We start from the raw sequence: 22,382 nt of genomic DNA, 5'->3' as shown, positions 1-22,382 counted from the left end.
TTAAGAGATGTAGGCAAAGGGATAGTTTTTACAGCCATGGGTCTGAATGAGATCATGGAAGGAAGGGTAAGGAGTGAGTGTAATTGAAGAGATATTTGTACATCCATGTTCATAGCAGCATTATTCACAATAGCCAAGAGGTGGAAGCAACCCAGATGCCCATTGATGAATGAACAGATAAACAATATGTAATGTATACATACAATGGAAGATTACTTAGCCATAAAAAGGAAGAAATCCTGTCAGATGCTACATGTGGCTAAAACTTGAGGACATTACGCTAAATGAAATAAGCCAGTAAAAGACAAATACTGTATGATTCCATTTATATGAGGTATCTAAAGTAATCAAATTAATAGAAACAGAAAGTAGAATTGTGGTTGTCAGAGGCTGGGGAGAGGGGGAAATGAAGAGTTGTTGTTCAATCAGCACTGAGTTTTAGTTTTGAAAGATGAAAAAGTTCTAGAGATTTGCTGCAAAATGTAAACAAGTTAACACTACTGAACTGTACACTTACAGTTGGTTAAGATGGTAAAGTTTGTTATGTGTCTTTACCACAATTATGAATGAATGAATGAATGAATCATCAATTGAGAAAAAGCAGCATTTCTGAAGTCAAATGAAGAAAGTATTTAAGGGGAAAGGAGTTAAATGTGTTAAATGTCACTAGAAGGTTAAAGTAGTTTAATAATGATCTCCAAAGATAGCAAGTCCTAACTCCTAGAATCTGTGAATATTATCTTATAAAGCAGTCTTCACAGATGTAATTAAGTTGATGTTCATGACACAGAATCATTACCTAGTGGCTCTAACATCCAATCAGTATCTTTATAAGAGAGAGGCAGAAGGAGAAGAGAAGCCAGTGTGACAGCAAGTAGAGTGATGTGGCCACAACTCAAGGAGTGCCGGTAGCCATCCAAAGCTGTAAGAGGCAAGAAAGGGATTCTTCCCTAGAGTTTAGGGGAGGGTGGCCCTGATGACACCTTGTTTTCCACTCAGTGGAACTCACTTTGAACTTCTAGCTTCCAGAACTGTGAGAGAATAAATTTCTGTTGTTTTAAGCCCTCAAGATTGTGATAATTCATTACAACACCCATATAAAATTAAGACAGAGGTCAAGTAAAATGAGGACTTGATAGGTAACCAGTACATTTGTCAGACTAGAAATTGGACCTGCTGCTGACCTAGACAAATACGGTTTCTGCAGAGTAGCTGGAGAAAAGCTATTTGAAGTGAATACAAGAAAGAATTGGGGGACAAGTAGTGGATGCAGGGAGGCCAAGTCATCTTTGTCACCTGTAAGGGGAAGAGAAAAAATGTGATTCTTGCTGAGGAGGACATGCAGAGTTGATAGACAGATTTTATTGTCATTTTTCTTAAGATGCTAGACGTTTTGGCATGTTATATCCCGATGAGATTGCTCCAATAAAGAGATAGGAAAATTGGTGATGCTGGAGAAAACAAGAAAAAAAGGAGAAGGGTCCAATCCTTTAGTAGACAGGAGAAGATGGGAGCAGTACTGAAGTGAAGGAGCTCCTCACCGAGGTATAACAAAAACAGGGCGTGGGCAGTTCATCATCACAAAAGAGAAGGCAGAGTTTATGAAAGTGCAGGTGCAGGTAAGTTGGTGGGGTCGGTCATGGGAAAATATAGGCATTCTCTTCTGAATGGTGTTGCTTTTTCAGTGAAATAAGAAGCGAAGTTACCAGCTAAGGATGAAGATAGTGAGAGAGGACATAGTAGAGGTTTAGGGAGAGAGAAGAAGGTGTGAAAAATATCATTGGGATTTGACTTATGGAAATGTGGAAAAAATGCTGGGCAGCACTAAGGACCCACTTGAAGTTAATATCTATAAGTTTGTGGTTGTGTGTTTACTCAACATTCTTTAGTTGCCCAAGGACAGATTGAGGGTTGGATTCAACAGTATTGGGGATTTTTATCAGCTGATATGATTAAGGGAGAAAGAGACAGAGTTTCTGTGGCTTGAAAGGAGGTGACCACTTGGTAGACCGTGGACTCTCTCTAAGCCTGGTAAGGTGGCAAATGAGGACATGATGGTTTTGAAGGACAGCGAAGAAACAGGAGGCTCAATGGATTGGTGTCCTGAATTCTTAGAATTGGAGTACAATGGGAGTGACCTGGAAAGAGTGACCATGTCCATTTCCTAATGGACATGAAAGAATAGAAAGTTTGAAATCCTTCTTTCAACCAGCTGGGATCCTCTTGGTCTTACAGTTTTTCTCCATATTTGCCCACTTTCCTTGGACATTTAATTTTGGAATTGGGGCTGAGCCTTAACTACTTTGAGAGAGTCCTGGAGCTGTGGGATTTCATGATACAGTGACAGAAGTAGAACTGTGTTAGTATCTCTGGAACAACTAGCAAAAAGAGCTAGTGATCATGTCTTATTTTACAGAAGGGGAAATTAAGGCCAAGAAGGGTGAAATGACTCATTAATGGTTGTGCAGCAAAGTTGAGGCTCAAATCCAGACCTCTAGCCTCAGAATTCAGCACTTTGTATTATCTCATGCTGATTCTCACACTGTCTTCCTGAACTGGGTTCAGTACGTGTGGGACCATGACTGCCAGCTCATTGAGCATCCTCATGGCTCTGCTGCTTCCATACCCCCTCTGTCTTTCCCTTCACATCTTTACCAAGAGACACCACCGTTATTAAAAGGAGATGCCCTCTAAGAAATTCCTTGGGGAATCTACATAATTATGTTTCTCCTTCCACACAACATTGAACCTATTTTACTAAAGGGCAGGGACCTGCTTAGCAAATACTATTCACTCATTAATGAGGGAAACTTTGTAGGCAAAGTTGCTGGTGAATTACATTCTTCGCAAAAAATAATGCTAAAAAATGACTAACGTGGAAAAATCAAGCCTAGTTCCCCTAGTCTCAGTAGGTCATAATACCTCACTGTTGAGTAGTGATCGCCATAGAGTGTGAGGGGTCAACAGAGAGAGCAGCCGATGGCTTTGACTTCCTGGACTCCCTTCTCCCCTGCCCCCATTTTCCTAATAGGATTTCCCTAGTGGGGACTGCCCATGTGGGGCGGTGAGGGAAGACAGCTGAGTAAGAAACCAGAACCTTAATATGCTTCCAATTTAGAGAGTAGTAAAATGTTAGAAATACTCAAGAAACAGTGAAAAGTTCATCTAACTTTTTAACCAGGGTAGAAGTCCTTGAATCTGATGCTCGGTTATAGCTGGTTTTTAAGGCAATTCATTTCGTCACCCTGGCCCTTAAATCTTTCTAATCTGTGAAATAAGAATCTGGGTTCAGTGAGTTTCAGATGTCTTACACGTAGCCTCTCTTTAAGCTAGTGGCATACATTTGCAGAGGAGCTATTTTCTAACTTGCTCATTCCTAGAAGAATCCTGGACTCTTACCCTGGAAGAGGCCTCCTTTCATGAGCCCCTAAGGGGCTGCCAAAACTGGACCAAATGTTAAACAAAACACAGTGCCACTCTGGGTTCCATACATTTAGAGGTATTTTCTAAACCTGTGTCACAAGTGATTGAAGGTAATAAGTCAGTGGTTACAAAAAAGATTTCTCTTTTGGGTAGATAGTTCTGCAAGATAACTTCTGGGTCCTGCTCAAGTCTGAGATTTCGTAACTCCAGGAATTCCCGAGTATGTTAATTAAGGTCAGTTCCGTTCACAGCCTTTGCTTTCTCAGAACGGGTCTAGATGTGTGGGGACTGATCTCAGAGGTGTTCATTCTAGGAGGGCAGGCGAGAAAGGGAAGAAAGTGAGCAGCCAGGGTGGTTAAAGAGCTCCCGAAAATAGTTTCTGTGATTGAGATACTTTTGGGACTATATATACACAATCACGAAACCCTTTCAGCAGCATACTAGAACACTGAATTCTAATGATAACACTGACTTTACAAAAAGTATCTGTAAGAGGAACTCCTGGTTCCCAAGTTATTATTTCAGACCAGTTCATTTCTCCCTTCTGAGAAGCCGGATGAACCGCTCTTCTGTGGGGAAGTGCCCCTTCTTTGAGTCTCTGCTCCTGCAGTGCAGGCTGTTCCTGACTCAGTGTGGGCCGGAGCTGTCTATGTTCTTGGTTAAGGACAAAGTAAAGAAAAAAAGTTACTCGTCTCTTCATCTTTAATTTCTTACATTTTCCCCTACATTCTTCCTTATGATCAGAGGGATATTGGCATGGCAATTTATTTTATGCACTTAGAGCAGTAGCTTTAAAAACAATATTGTTTAAAAGAATAAAAAATGGCTTCTGTATGGCATTTTAGAGATATGTCACAGACTTAAAAGATGTGATATAAAATTTGACACTTGAGTGATGAGGAAACATTGAAATCACCTCATTCTCGTAAGGATGTAGGGTGGAGGAGGAACAAATCTCGTAGTGCAGATAATGAGAAACCATCTCAGAAGGTCAGCACTTCCGCAGGGCCCAGCCAGTGATTGTGTGTATCAGTTCATGTTGTCTTCTCAGCACGTTCTCACACATGAAAAAAAGAAGCACTCCCAGTTGGGGAGAGGCGCTCAGCGAGTTACTGTGAAGGTTAACCAGGTCGGGTACCGATGGAAGGATTATAGGAGATTCTTCTGTTCTGAATCTCTGTGTTTTTCACAGAGATAATGGCCATGTCGTTGTTTTATAAGAAAAAAAATATTTTAAAAAGTGAATTGGGGGAAAATGGGCTTCCTGCTTTCCCTGACATCAAACCGATGAAAGGAGACAAGGCCTTCCATGCCTGTTTTCAGAGCCGTGGCCTCGCACTGGGATTCTGCCTGAGATGAGTGGTCACAGACTGGTGGAGGGGCAGACGCGAGGCCAAAGTGACAGAGGAGCGTTCAGCGTCGGCCTGGTGTGTATGCTCTCAGACAGAGCGTTTGTGTCACTCTGCAAAGTGGGAAAACTTACTGATGCTTTGTGTGTCGCCAGAAACAACCTGGAATGCATCTGGTCACTTGAGGATCCGTCCCTTTTTTGGCTGGAGCCAGGAAATGGTGAGAGGGAAGAGGGGCGAGTCACAAGCCTATCTTCTGCCCCAGTGTGAGGATACTTGAGGTTCAGATGAGGTACAGAATTTGTGAGGTGCCCTTCGGGAACCATGCTGCATGAGCCCATTTGCGACCCAGCAAAAGCCATTGTTAGCAATCTGTATTCAGAAACATCTGCTTGGTCAGGCTCCAGAGAAGAGCGTGGGTGGTGCTGTGTGCCAGGTACTCATCCTCAGAAGCTGCAAATATTTACCGATGCATCTAATGTATGTGCTTTAGGCTGGGTGCTGGGGGCACCTCTTCAGGACCTTCATTCACTTAACAGATATTTATTGAGCACTTTCTGTAAATACGACAGATGAGGTCTTTGCTCTTAGCTTACACTGAGAGAAGAAAAGAGACTAATGATATATAAATTAATTCAGTAACTTTAGGTTTTTGTAACACAGTGAAGAAAATAATCAGGGTGATGTACTGGAGAATGACAGGGGCCGGGCGGCACCATTCAGGTGGTGTGCTCAGGGGGAGACGTGGCACTCGAACACAGGTCTACAGGAGAAAGCTGCTGTGGCCCCACCCGGGGACAGCGCAGCACTGCACGCTGGGAAACAGCAAGTGTGCCAGAGCCTTGGGGTGAACCTGGCTTGACCTGCTTCACCAGAGAAGAGAGGCAATTTGGGGGATACAAAGGCAGGTTTAATAAATACTTATGGGAGGAAGGCTGGACAAAATACTAATAACTGATAATACCCGTTAGCGTGCAATTTTAAAAATAGAGAAGTGGCTTGTTTTATAATGGCACTAGCTCCTGAGCTGGAGTTGGCTTGAAGGACAGAGGAGGTTGTGTAGTTGCTGAGGAGGGTTTCTCAGAGGAAGGCAGGCTTGATCTGGGCTGTCAGATCCAGGTGTGCATGAGGGGTAAGAGATAATGCAAAATCATGGCCGCCATGGACATGAGCTTGGTCTGCAGACCAGAGCGAGGCTGGGTTGGCTGAAGACTGGCGCTGCTGATGTGGGGCAGCAGCAGGCAGTGGAGATTTGGATGGAAGCGCTTGCTGTGTATGCACAGATGCTCCGCTGGCCTTTACATACAAGGGACAGGACTGAGGAGGCCAAAACCAATTGGTCTGAGGTGATAGGCAGCAAGTTTATGTTTATCCATTGTATGTGGATGTGAGCCTTTCCCTCCAGAAGATACCAATGAAAGGAAGTGCCTTTCTAGATTATTGAGGTAGCACATCTGCTCGGTGGCTGGTTTCCTTAGAAACACTGTGTGTACACCAGGCACAGGCTTCCGGCTCCCACACATCAAGCATTCAGTAAATCCTTGTTTACTAATTCTAAATCACAATGGATTTTCATATGATCTCTATCTCTTTCATGGGTTGTCAATGCAAATTGGAAAGTTCAAAATTGAATGTAAAGATTTACTCATCTTCCTCCTGAAGATTTCCTTCCCTTTGCAATGTTAAGTTCATGCTCATTATTAAGTTCTCACTTAACAGAATCATGGTTGATCATCATCCCAGGTTTTTCCCTTTGCCTTTCTGAGTCACTGATTCTTTTTCCACGTTCCTTGTTTTGAGGATTGGAGATTATGTATGTAATGTTCTTAGGGCCCAGTGTCTAGTAGCTGTTCAATACATGGCGGTGGTCATTCTCCAGTCATGCCTGCTGCTTGCATAGCACTCCATAAGGCGTAACATGCTGTCTGTCACAAGCAGTAAGCACACTTGTGCAATCCTGGAGTTGTTCTCTCCACTTTACAGCTGAGCCACTGAGCCCCAGGAAGATAAAATGATTTTCCCACCATAAAACAGCTGGGAGCGTCAGAATACACTAGAATTCAGGTCTCCTATCTTCTAGAGCCTGTTTTTCACTCTTGTACCACCCATCAGTTGCATCACAGGGAATGTCCCCAGACAACACAGTGATAAAACCACATCTGAATGGAGGAGGTCCAGTGCTTGCCGGGGGCAGGGGGCTGTGTTGAGGAGCTCAGCCAGAGGGTCTCGGAGCTACCTCTCTGTAAGCCTCAGGGGCCACTGGCAGAGTGGGGGGGGGGGGGGAGGCTCCGACCGGCAGGGCTCCCCGCACTCCAGAGCTGCCTAAGGCTTGAGATCCACTGAGGATTTAGAATTGAAGCGGTGTTTTTTCTTTTTTTAAAGAAATTAATTAACCAATAGATAATTTCCTACAAGGAGACAGAAGGCCGCTGCCTGTCAGATCCCCCTTGCCTGCTGTTGTGAAGTGTTAGACATCGGGAGGTTAACAGAGCCATTTCTATGGAAACGAGCTCATTATTTTTCTTTTGTTGGAATCCTACTGGCTCATGGTCTGGGCTTCCATATTTAAAAAAAATGAAGAAGGAGAAAAGAAAAGAAAGAAAATTCAACATATGCCACACGAAATACTAATCTTTTTTCACTGCATGAACAAAGCCCATTTAACATCTAAGACTGCCAGCCCCATCTGTGGATAACGAGCGGTGTCCTTATCCAAGGCTCAGATAAAAACTAAAAGCTTACGTGTGATTTTTAAGTTGCAACATGGCCTATTCATTCCTGTTTCATTTTACACAATCTGTGAAATCTGTGACTGAGTCCACATTTTTCAAGGCTGTGTTTTTGTCAAGGTCGTTAAAGGCAGCTAACCAATGATGTCTTTTCTAAGAGGAGGGCTGCACCCCACAGAGGTGTTGTTTCAAAAGCAACAGTTTACTGGAAAGTAGAAAGCTATCAGTCCATGCAATGGTTTCCGGCACCCGGCACAACAGGGAAGCTGTGTTGTGTCTTACTCTCCACCTACACGGCGTAGACAGCTCCGCGCTGGCTTGAGGGAAATCAGACAGGATCCTGTCTTTCTCCCAGTGGGTAAGTGGCCGTGTCCCAGCAGACCTGCATGGAAGTAGCACAGAGTGGATTTTAAGGTGATGTCGCTCCCTTGGTTCCTTTTCTTTCCTCTTGGCCCTTTCGCTTGCTATAGCTTCCACACTAGCCCTCATTTGCATTTGCTCTCTCTGTAGCTACAAACACTGTAACAATTGCTATATGTTTATGAAATGACCAAACATATACCGCAGGCCCCAGATTAGGATCACAGTGCTCCCTCTAAAAATGTGAATTAAGAGGCTGGAAGAAAATCTTTCCCCGAGGAGCCTGATTCAGAAACACCCATCTCACTAATGTTCTCACTTAATCTAAACTTCATTTTCCTCCAACTAGGGGTGCAGTGGTTACTTACTCCCCTGGAACCAGGGGGTTAAATAGGGTAACGCTTTAAAGCACTTGGCCCACTTCCTGGCACATGGCGAGCCCTTGGTTTATAAGGTAATATTCATTTCTTAATATGAGTTCCTGGTCCTCCAGTGAAAGAACAGAGCTTTTAGCCTGTAAAATCAAATTCCCGGAAATAAGAAGCACTAGAAGGTGCAGGAGGGGTGGGATGGGGGGAAAGGCCCCCTCTTTATTTTTTTCACAAATCCATACTTCACCTTAGCCACCACTGTCTTGTCCAGCTCTCTGCATTCCGGCTGCCTGTGAACTGCCTGAGGCTCCGCAAGGGAGGATATTCTCCTGTGCCTCCGTCACCTCCCTGGGTCCCCCCCTTCCCTCCCTTTGCCTCCCAGGTACCCCTCTTCTCCTCAAATATCAGCCAGTCACAGTGGAGTCCAATATCATTTCAGCATTGGCTCGCTGGCTCAGATGGTTGGAGTGTCCTCCCATATGCCAAAAGGTTATAGGTTCAGTTCCCAGTTGGGACACCTATCTACATACCTAGGTTGCTGGTTTGATCCCTGGTTGGGGTGCATGCAGGAGGCAACCAATCAGTGTTTCTCTTTCTCTCTCTCTCGCCCCCTCCCGTTCCCTCCCTCCCCCTCTCAAGTCAGTAAATGGATCCTAGGGTAAGGACTAAATAATCGTATACCCTTTATCCCCAAGCTCCTCCATGCCCAAGTCTGTGAGGATGTGCCCCACCCTGCCCCTCACCCTGCCCCCACTTGCCCTGCTCTCACCTCTGTGTTTATTCTCCACCTGCAGCCTCCACATCACTGCTCAAAAACGAGCAAAGGCAAATGAGGAAACCAGGATATTGTGACACCCAAAATAGATCTCGGTGACGGCTCCGGTTGCCAAAACACGTAGTTGGGAAAGAGTGAGCATCCAAGACCGATTCCAACCCTGATTCTCTGGGGCTTGGAGGTGTTGGGGGAAAAGCAACAAGCTTGACAAAGAAATCCCTTATTGATTTAAAATGTCCCCAATGTCTGGAGAACCAAAAAGAAATTAGTGTGTACTGATTAGTGCACACTATTAGATTGAATGTGCTATTTTGGTATCAAGTCAAAATGGCCAACTGGTAATAGAGAGAGATGCCTGACAAAAAACCACATTGAAGCCTGGCAGACTGTTTTACAATTACTATTTGGTACACACTGCAGCTGCTATGCATAAACTCACTGGTGTTCTGACTGTTAAAGCCTTTCACAGGAAGGCGTGTTAACTTTACTCTTTGTAGGCGTGATCTAATTGAGTTCGTGGTGGCATACTTGCTGCAGAATAAATCAGAGTAGTGATCAAAAAAAGAGACAAAATGATCAAGCTACACTTGGGTTGTGGTGTGAACAGTTAACAGATATTTATCTAGGTGAGTAATTCTAGAAAGAAACTCTAGAATATTTTAAATTGGAATCGTTTGAAATTAGTCCTCTAATTCAAGAACAAGTGACAACCACTCACAAATGAATGATATGGCTAACTGACACATGAGAATAATAAAGGTTATCATCAGGTGACTGGGAGACTATAAACCTCTAATTTGTTCTCTAGACCTAAAATTGCTTGTTTTATTGCCAGTGTAATCTGAACCTGTAAATACACAAAACAAATAAATCAAACCCCTTAGCACCTACTGCAAATATCACAACACAGTTCTGGGAAGCACACAGTTGTAATTAAAACGAAAGGCCACAGACTACCAGGCTTAGAAAACACCATTAGAGTACAAAAAAGAATGGAATCCTCCGCAATTAACCTGCACTCTCTAAGGCAAGGATTCCATTAGCAAAATATTTATTTATCTTTGTGCTACTGAAATAAGGGGTTGTGTGTTTATAAGCTTCCATGGCAAGAAAATGTGTGGTTTCTTAACAGAAAAGTTCCTCCTGAAAGAAATTAAAATGCTGGAAGAGAAAACTCATCTAATGGTTATTATTCCATGACGGGCCTCTCTCTAGTGTTGCTGGGGTGGGGGTGGGGCAATGCTCCTCTCATCAGCTGAGAAGAATAAAATGCCTTCTGTATTATTCTTGGGTTTGGAATTCAGGTGGGATAATTAGGACATTCTTGCAGATTCCTGCCAGTCTGTCATACACAAGCTTTATCATTGTTCTCTGGGTTTTTGTTGTCTGTATTCGTTTTGCTCACTGGCAGAGAAAACCCAGCATAATCTCATTCTATAAGCACATTGGAAGACTATGTTGTCTGTTTGATAGCAGGAATCAAATATCCGTAAAGCATAATGCTAATGAAATTCTGAGCACTTAACACTCATCACTGGAAAGGAAGTAGGGATCATAAGACATTAGACTTAAGAAACTTCCCTTGTAGTACTTTCTTGGAGCAGATTTTTCATGCATGGCTCTGTGGCCATTTTGGCCTGTGCCCTTTCCCGTCGAGAGTACTGTGGGCCTTTGGAGCAGCACTGGTCACTGTGGCCTGGCACTCTGCAGGGCGTGAGAGTGTGTGCCTCTGCTCACTGAATGCCAGGAGCACGTCTAGTGATCATCATAACCCAGACCGCCCCACACGTTTCCCAGTGCCTCCTAAGGGGTGGTACCTCCCCTGACTGAGAACCACTGCCAGTGAATCTGGTGTGGGGCCTGCAGAATAGATTAAATCCCATTTGGAATTTCCAGAGAATAAATTATTAGAGTTTTAAAACGAACATTTGGCTGTAGAATTCTAAAAGAATCAGTATGCAGTATTATCGTTCACTAATTCAAACTTATAGATGCATAATCACCCATATTCTGTGCATAACTTAGTTGCCAGATGAGCTAGTTCTTGACAGGTGCTATCAATTGCTGGGCTAAGAACAGCTTGTTGGACCAAAGAGTGTCACTCTAGTGCTACTTGCCCATGATCGCCACCCCCACTGGCTCCCAGGGATGTTTTGAGATTCCAGAAATGGCCTCAGGAATCCAAAGTTCCCCCCAAAACACCAGACTGGTGATTCAGTTTCCCTTTGCCCCACTGACTTGTAGAAGACGTAGACCACGCAGCTGGGTGACTCTCTGGAGTGGCCCTCCGACGGCCCAGGCGTGTGTGTGTTTTAAAGCTGCACGATCTCTTCAGCAGAATTTTACTTTTTCTTTCAGCTATTTTAGTTAGTATATTCAAACAGTTTCCTTCCCTCTTGTAAAAAAAATAATTTCTGCCCCATTGGGGTTACATGTAAAATGAAACAGGAACATTAGCCCAAAATGTCTGATTTGTGTCTGTGCTTCCCTGTTGAAACTGCCTAAGCATCTAACTCTGTCAATAGTTTTTCTCAGGCCCATGATGCTACTGAGGTACAAGACCCTTTCCCCAACCACACTTCTCAAAGCGTGCAGCTGCTCTCCAGTCAGGAAGGGTGGAAGGCAGAGGCTGCTTCTTCCCCATGAATGTGTATCAGTGATATGCCATTTCTATACACTAACAATGAGCAATCTGAAAAGGATATTAATTTAAAAACTCCATTTACAATAGTGTCAAAAGAAGAAAATACTTAGAAATTAGCTTAAAATAGAATTAATTTAGGAATAGAATAGAGAGCCTGGAAATAAACCTGCACGTATATTGTCAAATGATTTTCAACAAGGGTGATGAGTACTTAATAGGAAAAAGACAATCTTTTCAACAAGTAATGCTGAAAAAACTAGATATCCGCATGGAAAAGAATGGTGTTGGACTCTTACTTAATGCCATATACAAAAATTAACTCAAAATGCATCAAAGACCTAAATAAAAGAGCCAAGAACTGTAAAACACTCTGAAGAAATAATCGGGCAAAGGCTTTACAACATTGGACTTAGCAGTGATTTCTTGGATATAACAACAAAGCCACAAGCAACAAAAAAACCAAAAGACAAATTGGACTTAAGGAAAATTAAAAACTTATGTGCTTTGAAGCACACTATTAACATAGTGAAAAGGCAGTTCATGGAATGGGAAAAAATATTTACAAACCCTATATCTGATAAGAGACTAATATCTGGAATATATAGAGAACTGCTATATATTCTAGATAGTAATAAAAATATTATAACAACAAAAAAATTCAAAGTGGGCTAAGTGTAGTGATTACAAGGGGTAGGAGGAGTATAAGGGAGTTAAATGGTAATGGAAAATACAATTAAAATATTTTTAATTAAAAAGTAAATGAGCTAAAGATTTGAATAGACATTTCTGCACAGAAGGTATACAAATGATTGATAAGGAAAAGACATTCAATATCACTAATCATTAGGGAATAAAAATCAAAGCCATAATGAGAAATCACCTCTCACTTATTAGAATGACCACTTTCAAAAAAATAATAAGTGTTGGTGAAGATAAGGAAAAATTGGAACCCTGGTGCGTTTTGTTAAGCGTGTAAAATGGTGCAGCTGTTGCGGGAAACAGTATGGCTGTTCCATAAAAAGTGAAAAAGATTTCACTTTTCACCATATGATCCAGCAATTTGAATTCTAGGAATATACCCAAAAGAACTGAAAGTAGAGTCTTGAAGAGATATTTATATATCCATGTGCATAGAAGTGTTATTCACAGTAGCTAAAACATGGAAGTGACCCAAGTGCCCATCAACAAAATGAAATATTTCAGCCTTAAAAAAATTTTTTGACATATTCTACAATATGGATAAAATTTCCATAATGTCTTGAGGACATTATGGTAAGTGAAATAAGCCAGTCATGGAAAGACAAATACCGTACGATTTTACCTCTATGAGATCCCTAGAACAGCCAAAAGCATAGAAACAGAGAGCAGAATAGTTGTTTTGGGGGCTGAGGGGAGAAAAGAATGGGAGTTATTGTTTATTGGATATAGTTTTGGTTTCATATGATGAAAAGAGGGGTGTGTGTGTGTGCATGTGTGAATGTAAAATGCTTTGTCCAAATGCCTCAAGCCTAGAAAAGAAGCCAACTTTTTTTACTTACCATAGCCACCTTTTAGGAAAACACATACCTCTTTGGAACACTGGTCTAGGACTTCACAGTTTTCAGTCTTCGGGAGGGGACTTTGTCACTCCTATGGGAAAGCAGCTGGATGTCAAAAAGAGGGAAATGCACAAAGGGACTCCAAAAGTGGCACTAGACTCTGTTGGGTCACATGATAAAATGAAAACATTCAGGATGTATCTTCCTAAAAGTAGGAGCACAAATCAAAGCCTATGTTAACTTTTTTTCTTAAGTCCGTTTAGGTTTCAAGTATGTTCTCTCCCCAACATTTCTAGACTTGCATTCTGCCCCATTCCTCTCCTTTTCCCATCTCAGCCCCCACTTCCCTTCTCTCTCTGTACAGAGGTCTCCTTCTATGGAAGCAGAAGGAAAGATAAAGGCCCCCAAAGATGCCCATGTCCCTGTTTCTGGAACTTGTGAATATGTTGGTACATGGGAAAGAGAAATTAAGCTGGTAGATGGAAGTAAGGTTGTTAATCAGATGACCTAAAGATAGGGAGATTATCCTGGATTATCGGGGTGGACCCCAGGTAGTTACCTGGATCCTTCTAAGTGAAAGGAGGGGGCAGAGGAGAGTCAAAGGGGTGTGGGAATAGAGGAGAATTTAGAGTAATATGACATGAGAAGGACTCTGTGTATGTTTGCTGGCTTTGAAGATGAGGGAAAAGGCCAAGAGCCAAGGAATGTTGGCAGCCTCGAGAAGCTAGAAAAGGAAAAGAAGCAGATTTTTTGTTCGAGCCTCCAGAAGGCACGCAGCCCCGCAACACCTAGAATTTAGCCTATTTCAGTGAGACCTAGTTCAGACTCTTGGCCTCCAACACTGTAGGATAATAAATTTCTACTGTTTAAGCTACTAAATTTGTAGTGATATATTACAGCAGCAATAGACAATTCATACACTTTCTAGCTCAGTCTCCTCAGGACATCCACAGCTTTCCCGGGAACAGCAACTGGTATTGCAAGACATAAACTGTCCTAGATACGCAAATGAAAATAATGGGTTATTTACTCAGTTAATGGAAGACCTGGCAGCCAAGAGCAGAGAAACCCTTAATGGTGATGGAAACAAGATAAGTGCTGCTTTTTCTTCACATAGATGGCAACCAGTGTACAGCTGGCCTAGTGGCTCTAACCCTTCCTGATCACCCTGGAGTGTAGCCTGGAGATGGAAGATGGAGCTCTCTAGTCAGCATGACCACCGCCCAGGACAGCAGGAGGAAGAGGAGGCAAAGGGCACACCCCACTCCATCAAGGACACTTCTACTTATATCCCACTGGCCAAAACTTAGTCATTTAACTAGACTGAGCTGTAAGAGAGGCTAGGGAATGTATCTCTCCTCTAAAATATGCCCAGCTAGAATTCACAAATTTTAGTTTGTAAGAAACATTAGCTTCACAGAACAGTGTCCAGGGGCTTGAAGATCACGGCCAACTTCCAACTTGGATGAATGGGAGAGTTAGGCTACTCTAATGGATGAGTCAGTATTCCATCTTGTCCCTGTGAGGTTTTGCAAGGTGGTTAGATGTGTGTTTGATTCGGGGGCATATAATTAATTTCCCTATAGGGCTGAAATGATTGTGTTCCTAACCATGCGGATGAAATCATAGTTGTTAAAGCCTCCTTTTATTTATTTTATGTTTGTTTTTCCATGTTTCTTGATCTTCAGCATGTGAAAGCCGAGTCAGAAATCTTTGTGGCTTTAAAATCCCTTGCATCTTCCCTCCCATATTATCGCCAAGCCCTTTGAAAATAAATTGAGGCAACAGTTAATTTATCTTCCAGTTTATAATGTACATGTTGCCAAGGTGGCTTATTTTGCAGCATTCTTTGTAAAATAGCACTCTCTGCAAAGGGACTTCTTTGTTTGCAAAGAGTTATGCATAATTTTTTGTTGTTGTTGTGAAGAACTAGATTTCAAGAAATAAGAACCAAAGGAGATAATTTATAGTGTTTTGCTTTTTTGGTAATTAAAAATTAATTTTTGATTTTCGTAAAAAAAAATTATATATTGAGTTTATTATGAGTTATTCTTTCTTCCCTGGGTTTTCTATGTGTCCTCTTTCCTTTTTTTAGATGGTAACATGATCCTACTTTATCCCTAGTTAAAAATATTCCCCAAAGCTAGCAGAAGTCACGACTTTAATATAAAGTCTTCTGAACGAGATTCAGCCAGTGTTGACTGAAGCAGTGTATTAATGCTTCTCATTTCTGAGTCATGCACACTAGTTAAATTGCAGCTCTCAGCCATTGCTTCACTATTAGGTGTCAGTGACCCCAAGGGGCACATTTACACAGATGGTCCTTCATGCCTTGGCATGGAGCAAGATCAGAATGCGGGGAAAATGGGCAAAAATAAAATAGGATGCATTCTGAGATGAACAACAAGAATAAAGTAAGACCGTGGCTCAAGAAAGAATTAGAAGAGAAATAAAATTGGGATAGGAGGTGGGAGGGGGTGGAGGCAGGGATGAGGAGGGTGCCTGGCAGAGCCAGTGGCAAAGAAACCATGTCTCACTCTATGTGGGTTCAGAGCTCCACTCTCTAAATAGTTATGTTCCATTTGCATATTTTAAAAAGTAGTAAATTTGTTACACTTAATTTAGAATGCCACTTGTGAACTCATTGATATAATTAACGATTCAGACAGGGCAGCCCCTCCCCCCCGGACATTACAGATGTGTTTCTGAAGAATTGTGAGTAAAGTGAATAGTTGTGAATAATGCCATATTGCAATCAGACTGTTAACACAGTGTGGGATGAGCGGCACTGCAAAGCCACACCTCTGGCTGCAGGGTCTCCCCAGTTTAATAGGTCTGGGCTGCGAGCATTATGGGAAGTTGGCGTGTGAGCCCATCCGTCAAGGGAGCAGGGCAAACTCGGTGTTTTTAGTCCAAAAGGATTATGTAGTTTACTGTTCCTCTCTCTGCTTGCCTCTCACTCTTCCTCCCAGGGCACTTCCACAGTATCTGACAGTAGTAGTACCCAATAAATAACAGCAGTTATAACATATGCCATCACCCTTACTATTTTGAGTGTATTTTATAAACTGATATTTTTAATAACTTGCTCTATTAACGTGGCAGCATATTTTATTACAACTGACTTGGTAACATTCTTTCCCCCCTAACTAAGGATGAAATGGCAAAGGTGGGGGGAGTTGGGAAAGCAAACCCATGTTCCAGTCTGCCTGACCATCTGAGGCAGTGCTGGATTGAGGAGGCAGAGGGCTGGATCCCTGGGTTGTGATGAACCTGCACACTTGGCAGCTCCTGGATTCTCTCATGCATTCTTCTTACTTGTTTTCTTACTTAGTGTGTCTGAAAAGCCCACCCAGCACCCCAATGGCCAGCAACAACACTGCCAGCATAGCACAAGCCAGGAAGCTGGTGGAACAGCTGAAGATGGAAGCCAACATCGATAGGATAAAGGTAAGGATACCATTAACCACGCAGCTCATCCAGCCTTGATTGTAAGGAGCATGATTTGCAGCAACCTATCATTTACTTCTCTTCCCATACAGAGTAATGAAACCAGCAATGATGAGAGAGAAACTTAATGATTGGGCAAAAGTTCATTTGTCTAATGTCTTTGCCTTTTTTAGATTTCTCCAGAATAATATGATAGTATAAATTAAAATTAGTTATCCATGTAGAATTAAAAACAAAACAATAACAACCAAACAAAGTAGAAATAAAGCATAGGCTCATGACCGAATGCTAGACAAGGAGGTTGGAGAACACAGAAAATGGAGCAGTCCCCCAGCTGACTGCCCTTAACCTAGTAGGACCCTCTTCTTATTTGGGTTTCAATGTTTTTCTGTCCTGATGTAACTTCAGAGTTTAAGTGTCCAGCTTTAATGTCTCTTCCTTTAATTCACAATTGTAAGTTATTTTTTTTCATTATACTTTATTGGATTTTTAATCCAAAATCCAAAATCACACATGGTCTCTCTAAGAAGTCAAACAGCGTGGAGGTTTAATGGAAGTTTGCTCTCTTCCTTCTTCCTTCCACTGCTCTAACCTGACAGCTTTGCCTTAACTTAGAGCCTAATGCGTACTGAACCAAGACTTTAACTCCAAACACTTTGTTGTCAGATTTTAAATGTGAAGTTGACCTACACAGTGTCATTAGTAACAGATAGCCGCGGCAGGGTTGGTAACGTGAAATTTTGTCAACTACCGAAATTTCACTTTCCCAGAAGATCCAAGCATATTGTAAAATCAAGCTCAGAAACATATCTCATGTTACTAAAAACTAGAACATTCTTCCAAATGTCTTTTGTATGACCTAGAATAGTTTTCCTGTTTTCTCTGTACCTGACCTAGTGACTTGGACAGTCTGGCCTCCCTTGGAGTGTGCTTCTAGAATAAGTGTCAGTAAATCATGTCTTGTGAGCCTCATTCAGCCCACTGCCTGTTTTCATAATTTCATTTACATATTGTCTGCGGCTAACTTTCACACTGCAACAGCAGAGTAGGGTAATCGCAGCAGGGACCCTGTGGCCCCCAGAGCATAATATATTTACTCTCTGGCCTTTTACAGAAAACTTTACTGACCCCTAGTCTAGAGCAATGGTTCTCAGCCATCTTTACATTCAGATCAGCCAGGGAATTCTGCAAACAGACCAATTCTGAGACTATATTCTATACCAATTAAATGAGAATATCTTGGGGTATGATTCAGGCATCAGTATACTTTTTATTAGTTAATGTCAATGTATAACTGAGGTTGAGAACCTCAGTCCTAGAGAAAGGGGTTAGCTCCTTTTAATTCCCACCAGATACGTGTAGGAGAGCGAGGGGAGAGCTGGTCTTTCCCCATAAATAAGCTGAGCAAATGTCCATGGATACTTTTCCATCTACCCAAGTGTCCTTTGTCAAATCTGAGGCCACAAGATCCAAACAGCTTCTACTCTTCATGTAACAGATTTCATCCATCTTTATTCACAAATGAGATAAAGGGTCTTTACCACCTGCTTTGCTCCTTTACCACCTGCCTCTTCTCCCCTCTTCTCTTTGCCTCTTCTTGTATTCTCCCTTGCTGAAGAAGTACACTGTGGCAGGTGGGCATAATATTACTGGGAGAAGTGAGGTAGCTTGAGGATCGTGGCTTGAGAAAGAGCTTTTCTGGTTTTTTTGGTGGGGGGCATGTTTCTGGTCATAGGCCCTCTAGAAAAGTCCACTTTGGCTTTTGGGGTGACCCAGTTAAGATAAAAGTGTGAAGCACTATAATGATTGGCATTTTCTGTTACTACTCACCACCCTCAGGCCTGGCTCCAGAAGGCAGTTGTGAGAGTGTTGGAGGTGATGAAAAGGTAACAGTGGAAGAAAACAGATACAGCCTTTTCAGCCCTAGGTCAGACCTTTATTGTTCCTCACCTGAACTATTAGCTGCAAAAGGCTTTTAGCTGATCTCCGAAATTCCATCTCAATTACCCACCATGTTACTGCCAAAGAAAAATATCTATAAGAAATCTCATTATGTTCCTCTCCTTCAGAGAATCTTTTTGTGATAGCCATCACCTGTAAAATAAAATTTAAACTCTTCTTTAAAAAAATTATTTTTTGCTCTGGCCTGTGTAGACTTGGTTGGAGCATTGTCCCCTGACCAAAAGGTTGACGGTTTGATTCCCAGGCAGGGCACATACCTAACTTGCAGGTTCAATTCTCAGTACCTGATCCCCAGTCCAGGTACATACAATCCCCAGTTTGGGTGCATACAGGAGGCAACCAATCAATGCTTCTCTCTCACATCGATGTTTCTTTCTCTTTATCTCTCTAAAAGCAATGAAAAATAAATGTCCTTAGGTGAGGATAAAAAAAGTATTTTTCAATAATAGTTGATATACAATATTATATTAATTTGATATATTCAACAGTGATTAGACTTTCCTGTACCTTACAAAGTGATCACCTCTATAATTCTAGTACCCATTTGGCACCATCCATAGTTATTACAATATTACTGACTATATTCCCTATTTGCACTTTATCTATTAGTGACTATGTTTGTAACTTTCAATTTATGCTTCTTAATCCCCTTCACCTTTCTCAATATCTTATAATTTTCTAAGTACAGGTCTTTTACCTTATTGGTCAAATTTATTTCTAGGTAGTTTATTCTTTTTTATTGTAAATGGGATTGTTTTCTTAATTTCTCTTTCTGATTACTTTCTATTAGTGTATAAAATTCAATAAATTTCTGAATATTAATTTTATACCTTGCTACCTTACTGAGTTCATTTATTAGTTCTAATAGTTTGGGGTAGAATCTGTAGGATTTTCTATACATAGTAACATACCATCTACAGACAATGGCAGTTTTACTTCTTCCTTTCCAGTTCAGATGTCTCTTATTCCTTTTTCTTGTCTGATTGCTGTGGTGAGGACTTCCATTACTATGTTGAATAAAAATGGTGAAAGTGGACATCCTTGTCTTGTTCCTGATCTTAAAGAAAAAGCTTTTAGCTTTTCACTGTTGTGTATGATATTAGCTGTGGCATTGTCATAGATGGCCTTTATTATGTTGAGGTATGTTCCCTCATCTCTCTGCTGCTCACCTCTCAGTTGTTATAGATAGTTGTTGGGTTGTGTCAAATGTTTTTTTTATCTGCCAATGTGATCATATCCTTCATTTTTATACTTCTTTTTTGTGTGTGTGGTGTATCACATTACAAAATTTGAATTCTTTAGCAGAGTATGCAAGGTCCTTCTGGACCCTGCCCATCTTTAAGCTTTATGCCCTTTCTTTTGCCCACGTTATACCAAACCACTTAATTCCCTTGAGGGGACTTTAAAATGCTTGGAGCATTCACTGTCATCCTCTCTGCCTTTCTGTTTTACCAACTCCAGTGAATTTACAGTTCCTTGAACATTCAGACCAATCACTATATCCTTTGAGAAACTTTCCCAGAAACTCCTCCTAAAGTTAGATTTTTGCTGTCTCTTGAGTTGCTCATTAATTCATTTACCTAGTAAATATTTTTCTGAGAGATTTATAAACTGCCAGACCTCTTTAGGTACTAGAGATATAGAGATGAATAAAGATGAAGATGTAATTCTTGCCCTCAAGGATCTCCTTGTCTAACGAGGGATTACTCAAGGTATGAGCAAGATTTAGCAATGATGCCAATAAGACATCCAAGGAGCATCATTACCAAATACCATCAGAAAGAAGCCAACAGCACACCCTGATTCCCTTTGTATACGACTTCTAAAGATACCAAATAAATCACTATTAAAAAGAGCATCAGTCTAATCAACTGAGCACCAAGGAGTTGCCTTCTTAGGTGATCTTTTATTCAAATCTTGGAATCCCTCTCGATGTTATTAGACCTTCATTGTTGCAAATACAGCAGCAGCCTGTATTTCAGCATTTGTTCTGCACATTGGAGCCAGGCAGGCATGCTGTGGTGAAGTGTCACATTATTTTTAGTTTAGCTGCTGGATAAAACTGTGGCTGTGTTGACACAGTTGTCAGCTAGCTGGTTTAGGGCTTGGTTATCTGCCTTTAGAGGTCCCTTCAAGGCTTCTGAGCATTCAGGCTTCTGTACCTGTTTTTCTTTTTTTTTTAATTTTTATTTTTTTATTGATTATGTTGTTACAGTTGTTCTATTCCCCCTTTCATTCCCCTCCACCCTACCCCCCCATCCCCACCATTACCCCCCTTTAGTTTATGACCATGTGTCTCAAGTCCTTTAGATTCTATATTTCCCATGCTATTCTTGCCCCCCCTTCTATTTTCTATCTACTGTCTATGCTACAGGTACAGAAAATAAGTAGCTGTACCTGTTTTTCATGCATGATGCTCTCAGCAGGAATGGGCTTTTCTCTAAACATCCCAGGTTGTGCTTTTCTAGTCAGAGTAGTGACCTTCAGGTCATCATTTCTGAAAGCAGTGGCTTTGTGCACATCTGGCACAGCCTACTGCAGCTGAGGCCACAAGGAACAGGGAGTAAGGGGCCACTGCTGGCCCTGGAGCTGCAGAGGGTCTTTTAAGCAGGGAATGGCCTTCTCTCTCATGTGGCCTCCTGAATAATTTAGGCAGCATAAAGTAGCCCTACCATAAAAGAATCTGAGTAGCATTTTCATTTTTAAACCATTTTGTCTCCAATCCCTGCACATCATAGACCCTGGGATATTTGGCCTATGGAACCCATTATCTATTCCTAAGCCTCAGGCATAGATACATTATACTCCCAACTTTTTCTGTGTTTGTTAGCATTTCATCCAGGGGCAGAAAGTAAAATCAAAGAAGCTGGACAGTGTTCTGGGGGGAGGGGCAGAGAGGGTGCAGTGGAGACTGGGACACTCAGATATGTGGAACAGCAGTACACTCACACTAAGGCGAATGAAAGAAACCTTGTCCCGAGAGTACAAGTTGAGAGAGCGTGCAGAAGAGTGAAGGACAGCAGGACCTCAGTAAATCTATTTATTCATCACTATATTAGGAGTCTTTGGGTTTCTAATAATAGGAACCTAACCCCACACTTGCTTAAGCAGAAGGAGGGGATTGACTGTAAGAGATAGTGTCTCAGAGTCCAAGAGCAGAAGTGTAGCTGGGTAAGCAGTGGACGGGAGAATTGGAAGGCCGTCGGGAACTGTGGGTGTTCTGCGACGCGTCTCTGTTTCCCTCTGTTGTCTGCCTCTTTCTTTTCTGGGAAAGAATAGATTTCTCAGCTACTGGTTTCACATGAAAGACACAAGATGGCTTCCCATGGCTACCAGGATCACATGGCACAGTTCCAGCTCCATGAAGAGATAGATTGATTCAATCCCTTTTAGTCTCAACGCCATATTACTAGAGTAGCATCTCTGTCCTAGCAAGAATGAGCCATCTGCAGCTACAATCCACTGACATTAGAACCGAACCACATTGTACAAACATGGCTCTTAGGAATTAACCCATCCACATGGATGGAAAGTGGATACATATTTACGGAGGGGAGAGAATCACTGTAAGCTGAAAAAATGTTCTTTGACAGAGGCCATTGTCATATCAGAAAGACAATGTAGATGTAAGAGCAAAAGAAAGCCAAGGCCAGGAGAGTAGGTGAAATGATTGTGTCTTTAATAATTGGGTGCTCCATAAATTGACCCCACATAAAAATGTCAAATTTATTTCTCCCAAATGTTCTCAATAGACCTTTCTAACTGGGTCTGTACACCATCC

The 22,382-nt window shown here is 41.8% G+C and overlaps 1 protein-coding gene across 3 annotated transcripts in view; it reads left to right on the top strand.

Annotated features, from left to right (window-relative positions):
* The window catches only part of GNG2 (G protein subunit gamma 2), a 106,226-nt gene that overhangs the window by 70,761 nt on the left and 13,083 nt on the right, over positions 1–22,382 (top strand). For 2 of the 3 annotated variants that reach the window (XM_053670078.1, XM_037155629.2), the window contains exon 3: positions 16,524–16,639. In XM_053670078.1, coding sequence (XP_053526053.1) covers positions 16,553–16,639 — 87 coding nt within the window. In that variant the 5' untranslated portion in view covers positions 16,524–16,552. Of the gene's footprint in view, positions 1–7,774; positions 7,860–16,523; positions 16,640–22,382 lie in introns of those variants that run through there. The other variant, XM_037155630.2, reaches the window with a different exon arrangement.

Source organism: Artibeus jamaicensis, unplaced genomic scaffold, assembly GCF_021234435.1.
Source record: "Artibeus jamaicensis isolate MK-2021 breed Jamaican fruit bat unplaced genomic scaffold, CSHL_Jam_final contig_548, whole genome shotgun sequence".
In the NCBI taxonomy this organism is placed as follows: Eukaryota; Metazoa; Chordata; class Mammalia; order Chiroptera; family Phyllostomidae; genus Artibeus; species Artibeus jamaicensis.
Note: the sequence above shows the minus strand (reverse complement) of the source record. Positions and strands in the feature narration are given on the sequence as shown.